Source organism: Hyperolius riggenbachi, chromosome 6 (genome assembly GCF_040937935.1).
Source record: "Hyperolius riggenbachi isolate aHypRig1 chromosome 6, aHypRig1.pri, whole genome shotgun sequence".
Taxonomy (NCBI): domain Eukaryota; kingdom Metazoa; phylum Chordata; class Amphibia; order Anura; family Hyperoliidae; genus Hyperolius; species Hyperolius riggenbachi.
In genome coordinates this window covers 293,964,312-293,972,980 of record NC_090651.1, presented here as the reverse complement: position 1 = coordinate 293,972,980, position 8,669 = coordinate 293,964,312, and the positions used below count along the sequence as shown (strand labels likewise).

Sequence of the window (8,669 nt, the reverse complement as noted above, 5' to 3'; positions counted from 1 at the left end):
CTTTGGCTTTGCAAACTGTGACACTTGGTACCACACTGGACTGGTACCCGGATGCAATTTGTCATTCACTCATATGTTGTCAACTAAAACGCTTCCTTCATTTCACAAGTGCAGCAGCATGGGTAATTCTTTGATCACCGTATGCTTGCTGTAATATTTCATTACTGCTTTTTGCCCAAGCTTAAAGGGACTCTTAAGTGGCATGTAACATGATGAGATAAACATATATATGTCCCAATCCTACTTAGTCCTAGCCTGGATTACTTTTTCTTCGTTTCTCACTTTAATGCTGGGTACACATGATACAATTTTCTGTTAAATCTACCTGCCAGATCGATTTTTTGCAACGTGTCCGATCCTAATTTCGATTGATTTTTCTGATCGATTTCCGTTCACTTTTATGGAAATCGATCGGAAAATCAATCGTAATTAAGATTGGACATGTTGAAATCTAACAGAAAATCTAACAGAAAATTGTATCGTGTGTACCTATCATAACGGTTAAGAAACCAGGATTCTGAATGACACCTCTGAATGCAAGGAACAGATAAAAAGATAAAGAGTTCAAAATATTTGTTCTATATGTAAGCTGGATAAATATTAAAAACTGTGTAATTTTCCTGAGAGCGTCAAAACTTAAATATAACCTTTAAGATCAAAATAAAACTGTGGTACTCCAGAAAAGTCCTTCTTAGGGCTAGGATTAGAGATACTAGTGTTTATCCCATTTGTTTTTTTTTTCACTTCTGGTTTGCTTTAAAATAAAATATAATCACAGACTTCTGCACAGGAACACCTTCTTCACCTGCCTTGATGATAATGGTGATGTGTGAGGTGCTTCCACATACTATGACATACCTCAGATGAATACAGCAGTCTAACCACATCAAGACCAGTTTAAGCTACATGGGGGACACGTTGCAAAGGTAACCTGCCCCCTCCTACATAGTCAGCACCTAGGGCCACCAATCTGGCCTTCCGCACATCCACCCTCAACCAAGGGAGAACCGCTAGCTAATTGTGTACAGCATTGCAGTGCTGTATAGGATATGCAGAGGCCACCTCTTTACTACAGCCCCCACAATCCCTTGCATCGCCTACTGCTCATACCAGGTGACCGCTTCTAGCCAATGAGCCATCACCTGGTATGAACAGTAGGTGAATCAGGGGATTGTAGGGATTGTAATGCAGATGTGTGTAGTCTTTGCATCGACTGTGCAGCGCTGCAATGCCCTGCAGCCAACCACGCATATTACAGGAGCCCTGGGAGCAGTCGGGGGGATTACCTGGAGTTCTGGTGGCCCTGGGGCAATTGCCCTCTTTGTCTTAATGGCAGCGCCAGCCCTGGCAAAGCATTTCCGTGTCTGCTTCCCTGAAGAGAAGCGGGAACAGTCTGCTTACTCTTCACCCATCTATCTATCTATCTGTCTATCTATCTATCTATCTATCTATCTATCTATCTATCTATCTATCTATCTAATTTTGAACTCAATTTACTATAAAATGGGAGATATTAATAAAATATATCTTTCTTCACTCAAATTTTAGCATATGCAATAATTCAATTATATATTGGCTATTATATTTCTGCTTTATCTTCTATAAAATAGGAATTATTTGCAATTTTTTTTAATATCACTAAAGTCATCCTCCCACAAAATCCAGTAAAGTAACATATGTAATAATCCATACAATCTCAACATTTGTTAAGGGGTCAAAAATAAAACGGAGCTGCTCTTTCTCTGCCATTTTGGACTCCTCACTTGATGGTTACCCATGATGCAATTTGACAGACATCACACCTCTGATATAATATAGGCAAGTTCATGTCTCAAGTCAAGATTACAAACAGTACAGAACTGCACGATGTGTCCTTTTAAGCAGACCGTTTTTGGGAGACATTCATTTTAATGCACTTCCTAGATGAGGATGGTTGTTGAATAATTAATCAGGTCATGTTGCTCGGGATAGATTGTTTCTCTTTTAACTGTTTTAGAGACGGGAGATCTTGTTTTCATTAGCACAGGCTTGCAGTCAGTGAAGAGTAGAAGTTAGCGATCACCTTCAGACTTTTAAAAGCAGTTTATTTATCGTTACTCAAGCTCCATGTGCGGGTGAAACTGTGCATTTCATATGTGATGTTCTTTTTTTTTTCAAAGTTGTAAAAATTTTCTTTTGAAAACATAATTGAATGTTGTTATTAATACACAAACAATCTTGCTCCATCCAAGAATAAAAAAGTTCATTTGGAGATTTGGCAGCCTTTATGGTTGTGATAGCATTTTCTCAATCCAAGTTCTTGGAAGACGCTTGCCTGTCCACTGCAATAAAAAGCAGACATGTGATCAGCCATACTGAATACAATTTAACAAATAACATTATTTATAGCCTACAATATGAATTTATAAATTATATAGTCAGTGTTTACCCATTGTAAAATCTTATATCACCTTGATTTATATTCTTAAATTTATCAGTGATACCGGCATCTTTACTGCTGGCAAGGTGAATCACTGTTGGGTGTTTCCCCTCTCAGTGTAGTTGATCTCCCAGAGTGCTTTGTGGCATAAAGCTGCATGACAACATAGCCCAGACTAAACGACACTGGGAAAGTAGGGTTACATTCCTATATACAGCAATCAATAGATATAAGGAGCATTTCTGATTCTAAAACCAAGGTGTTTAACTAGTTGCTGCAAACTGGATGTATAGATGTGTCCAATTTGCAGCTCGCCATTACTCTGCTGTGCGCTCGCTGTTACTCAGCAGTGCTTGGTGAATGAAAACATGCGTTCCCAAATCCAATCAAAGTGCCTGTGAAGGAATGATCATGGCTTCAACCAGAAGAAATGTTCATTCATTGAAGTTAAAAGTATAATAAAACCTTACAAAATACATCACCCATGGTTATTAACCCCCTCCCCACCCCCTCCCCTCCCCCTCAGTTACCAAAATAAAACACTTGTAAAAAAAAAAAAAAAAAAAAAAAAGTATTTAAAAATACATAAGTAGTTACCCTAGGGACTTTTTCAATGTGTATTCCATGAGGCTATATTACTGTTAATTTTTGCAAACAATGGCCTCAATTCACTAAACTTATCTCCTGTCTTTAATAACTCTTCTAGAGTTGTTACCATGGTGATAAGGCATGTAGTATTCAGGAAACATTTTACCTCAGGCAAGCCTAAAGTTAACTCTTCTGTCTTTAAATTAACTCTCCAATCCTTAAAATAACTCCAGAGTTAAAGACAGGCTGTTAATTAGCTGCATGTGAAAATAACTACAGAGGAGGTAAATTAACTACAGAGGAGGTAAATTAACTACAGAGGAGGTAAATTAACTACAGGAGAGGTAACTTAAGGAATGAAGAGGTAGGATAACTCTCTCACGTGTGGAGGTAAGTTTTCTCTTGCCTTATTATCTCTAGCATGATCTTAGTGAATTGAGGCCAATGGCTAGTAATTATTTATAGCAGTGGTCCTCAAACTAAGGCCCGCAGGCCGAATGTGGCCCCCTGAGGCTTTTTTACTGGCCCCCCTCACACAAAATGTATTACTTATAGATGCGGTCACCTACAGCTTTAAATATTGGTGATCCGCATATGGAATAGCAGTGCTGGCACCACCCATCCACATGGAAGCCAGAAAACAGTAATTCGCTGGTTTCTAAGCACATTCCACATCAGGTGACACTGTTGTCGAACTGGACTGCAGGTTGTCACCTGGGTGTGCTTCACTGTCTGGCCCGCAAAGACTTTTACATCATTTTATGTATACTCCGGCCCCACAGCAGTCTGAAGTATGTTGACCCGGACCTCGACCCAAAATGCTTGGGGACCCCTGATTTATAGTGTACAGAGAAAACTAAACACAATATAGTGTCTCCATACATTGTACTAGGAACATACTTTAAATGTTGTGATCACTAGGAGAAATATGCAAATAAAATGTGTGGGGTTTACCTACAGTAGCATTGTTTATTTTAAAACTATACAGGGGATGGAATTGGAGAAATAGTATATTTTTCCCTTGTTTTTCCCTTTACAGTGCATGGACAATAAAGTAATTTCTAAATAAAAGTATCACCCACAAAAACCCTAATTTGTGGCAAAAAAAAAACGAACTAGACACTGCTGAAATAATAGTATTGAAATTTGTAATTTATACTTATTAATATTTTTTTGTTCTTTAAACGTTATTAGAAGCACAAATTATGAATAATTATATAAATCTGACTAATCTCTGCAAATTATATAAAAATATATTTAGATTTTGACTGGCAGATCCAGCGATAATGGTTTAACCTTAAAGAACAATAGACTCTGTTGGGGGAAGCTTCATAATCTTGCTAATCTTTTTTTAGCATAGCAGGTGATTTAAACTGAGCCCAAGACACTTTTCAGGAGTAGAGAATGTATATTTAACCTTCCCTTCAGACCCCTTGCGCAGCCTGGCCAATCAGTGCCAGGCAGCGTTAAGGGGTGGATCGGGATTCCCTCAATGACGTTGGTGATGTCATCCCACCCCGTCGCCATGGCCAAGGCGATCGAAATAGATAGGGGGATGCCGCTTGTCAGCGGCTATCATGTAGCGAGCCCTGGGCTCGCTACATGATTTAAAAAAATAAAATAAAAAAAAAGGGGCTGTGCCGCCCCCTTGCCGTCAGAATTGCAACGGCAAGGGGGTTAAGTGATCTTTCAAATCAGTTTATAAGTCAAGACAAGAGCATGTTTGAAAATGAATAGCAGTAAGAGCTTGTTCACACCTAGGGCGTTATCTTTATTTTTTAAGCACCGGCAATTTGCAAAATCATCCTGAAAACGCTTGTGCAATGATTCCCTATGAGAGAGTTCACATCAGAGTTCAAAATCGAGTCGAGTAAAGTAGTTAGCACAAATGAAGCTGACGGGATAAAAGACTATTTGGTCCTAAACCCTAGTTCATCCTAATTTTATTTTTTACATTGATAAAAATTCAGTGTGCACTTAACCACTTCAGGACCAAATGAATTTTCACATATCAACTCTGCTCCCATTCATTCGCCAATAACTTTATTACTACTAATCACACCTAAATGATCTTATATATTGTTTTTTAGGATTTAAGTGTGTGATAATTTTGTTTAGTAATTACCTTATTTTCAATGCATTTTAAAGGGAAAAGTAGAGAAAAAAACAAAACAAAATTGAAAAAAAAAACACTATTTCTCCATTTACATCCATTATAGCTTTACAATAAACAGTGCTAACTATAAGTTAAACCCACTAATTGTATTTGCTTATTCATCCTGGTTATACCAACATTTATATTATACAGAAGAGGGAAACCGAGAGCCCAATATAGTGTAGTAAGCACTGAAAAAATGGATATATGTAAAGAGTACAATATACAGTGGGTTGCAAAAGTATTCGGCCCCCTTGAAGTTTTCCACATTTTGTCATATTACTGCCACAAACATGAATCAATTTTATTTAAGTGGTGTACACATGAGAAGTGGAACGAAAATCATACATGATTCCAAACATCTTTTACAAATAAATAACTGCAAAGTGGGGTGTGCATAATTATTCGGCCCCCTTTGATCTGAGTGCAGTCAGTTGCCTATAGGCATTGCCTGATGAGTGCTAATGACTAAATAGAGTGCACCTGTGTGTAATCTAACCCAGAACAAATACAGCTGCTCTGTGAGGGCCTCAGAGGTTGTCTAAGAGAATATTGGGAGCAACAACACCGTGAAGTCCAAAAAACACACAAGACAGGTCCAAGACAGGTCAGGGATCAAGTTATTGAGAAATTTAAAGCAGGCTTAGACTACCAAAAGATTTCCAAAGCCTTGAACATCCCACGGAGCACTGTTCAAGCGATCATTCAGAAATGGAAGGAATATGGCACAACTGTAAGCCTACCAAGACAAGGCCATCCACCTAAACTCACAGGCCGAACAAGGAAAGTGCTGATCAGAAATGCAGTCAAGAGGCCCATGGTGACTCTGGACGAGCTGCAGAGATCTACATCTCAGGTGGGAGACACTGTCCATAGGACAACTATTAGTCATGCACTGTACAAAGTTGGCCTTTATGGAAGAGTGGCAAGAAGAAAGGCATTGTTAACAGAAAGCATAAGAAGTCCCGTTTGCAGTTTGCCACAAGCCATGTGGGGGACACCCCAATCATGTAGAAGAAGGTGCTCTGGTCAGATGAGACCAAAATGGAACTGTTTGGCCAAAATGCAAAACGCTATGTGTGGCGGAAAACTAACACTCCACATCACTCTGAACACACCATCCCCACTGTCAAGTATGGTGGTGGCAGCATCATGCTCAGGGGTGCATCTCTTCAGCAGGGACAGGGAAGCTGGTAAGAGTTGATAGGAAGATGGATGGAGCCAAATACAGGGCAAACTTGGAAGAAAACCTCTTGGAGACTACAAAAGACTTGAGACTGGGGCGGAGGTTTACCTTCCAGCAGGACAATGATCCTAAACATAAAGCCAGGGCAACAATGGAATGGTTTAAAACAAAACATATCTATGTGTTAGAATGGCCCAGTCAAAGTCCGGATCTAAATCCAATCGAGAATCTGTGGCAAGATCTGAAAACTGCTGTTCACAAACGCTGTCCATCTAATCTGACTGAGGTGGAGCTGTTTTGCAAAGAAGAATGGGCAAGGATTTCAGTCTGTAGATGTGCAAAGCTGGTAGAGACATACCCTAAAAGACTGGCAGCTGTAATTGCAGCAAAAAGGTGGTTCTACAAAGTATTGACTCAGGGGGCCGAATATTTATGCACACCCCACTTTGCAGTTATTTAGTTGTAAAAAATGTTTGAAATGATGTATGATTTTCGATCCACTTCTCACATGTACACCACTTTGTATTGGTCTTTCACGTGGAATTCCAATAAAATTGATGCATGTTTGTGGCAGTAATGTGACAAAATATGGAAAACTTCAAGGGGGCTGACTACTTTTGCAACCCACTGTATATACTCACAAGACAGGGTTACCTCCAGGCAACCACTGTATAGGCAGGTGAGGAGATTATCCTGTCCCGACTCAGGAATAAGAAGTCGCTCTCTGTAGACAGGAAAAAAGGGGTATCCCCCTCCACCAAGGGTTGATAATGAATAATATGTAGAAAAACAGAGGTGCCAGCAGGATAAAATCAAGCAATAAAAAGTTTAAAAGTGCTTTGGAGGCAGTGGTGGAGTTACCTCCTGTAAGCAGACACTATAAACTGTCAGTTCAAATATAAATACATTTTATTGGCATACTCCAAGGGCGTCGCAACGCGTTTCACAGGTGTAAACCTGCTTCCTCAGGCAATATAACATAGGAGCATACAACAGTAAAAGGTCCGGGTGACACCTGGCGCAGGTTTACACCTGTGAAACGTGGTAAGGTAAGTCCACCGCTGCCTCCAAAGCACTTTTAAACTTTTTATTGCTTGAATTTATCCTGCTGGCGTCTCTGTTTTTCTACATAACATTTAGATTATGTTCCTAGCACAATGTATAGTGACAATATTGTATTTGAAAATATAGGTGTCTTTTTTTCGTTTTTGTTTTCTCATTGTACACTATTGATGATTATAAGACCTTATTTGCAAAAATAATAGTAATATACCCTCATGGCATACATATTTAAAAAGCCAAGTTTCTAAGGTAACAATATGTGTTGTTTCTTTTACATTCTGTCACTTTGTATTCATTTTACAAGTCTTTTCTTTTGGTACAGCATATGCAAAAATTTAATTGCCTTAATTAAGTTTGAGGCTAAAAAGAATACACAAGACATGGGCCTCAACCCTAAAACTTTCTCAACTCTATTCTACTACTTATCATGGTTAAAAACTTTACTACATATGTCTCTTGTAGTTTTGCTAAAACTTTCCCAAATTTGATCATAATTTAAAAAATGAGTTTTGTATGTTGGATTGAGTTTGTCCGTACCTATTTTTTAGGTGATGTGCATCCAAGCTATAAGACACACCAAAATGTACTCTACAACCCGTCTCGGTTAAAAATGATCCATATGTGCCTCATTTAGTAACAAACTGATGGTGCACTCTCCACAAATACACTGGACGTTTATAAATGTCCAGTTGTCATTAAGTGGTTAAAAGTAAATTTAAAAAAATGTTTTGTTTTTGCAGCGTAAAAATTCAACTTAACACCTAAAATGTCCAATATTTTGCAAAAAAAAAAAAAATCTATAAAAATAATAAATATATGTTTTTCAAAATTATAATTCAATTTCTATGAAATAAAAATGAAATGAAACCTTACCCAGGAAATGCATGTCTGGGTTCCAAATTAAGTTATGGAGATTAGTTTTTGGAGATAAATGGTACATTTTTTAAGGCCCCTAAAAAAATTAAAACTTTGTATTGAAAATTCACTGTAAATTACACTATTGCCCTCTTCCAACAGAAGCAAAACCTTAAAGCATTCCTTCAGGACGGTGGGTAGGGACATGAAAATCATTCTTTATGTTCTTGCAGGCCAGGCATACATCCAAAACCTCTGATTTATTGCACACCTGTAGCCTTTAACAATAATCCAATTAATCCACTTTACTGACAGCTGTTCCGGGCTGTTTTGGGAGAAACATGGAATAACAAAAACAATTTTTTGTTTGCAAGTTTTAAATTAGCACTTGAACTGTAACAAAT

The 8,669-nt window shown here is 38.3% G+C and overlaps 1 protein-coding gene across 3 annotated transcripts in view; it reads right to left on the bottom strand.

Moving 5' to 3' along the window:
* Positions 1 to 1,169: 1,169 nt before the first annotated feature.
* LOC137521606 (carbonic anhydrase-related protein 10-like) overlaps positions 1,170 to 8,669 on the bottom strand; it is a 549,933-nt gene continuing 542,433 nt past the window's right edge. For all 3 annotated transcript variants that reach the window (XM_068241074.1, XM_068241070.1, XM_068241071.1), the window contains one exon: positions 1,170 to 2,321. In XM_068241074.1, the coding sequence (XP_068097175.1) occupies positions 2,287 to 2,321 (35 nt within the window). In that variant the 3' untranslated portion in view covers positions 1,170 to 2,286. The remainder of the gene's footprint in view (positions 2,322 to 8,669) is intronic.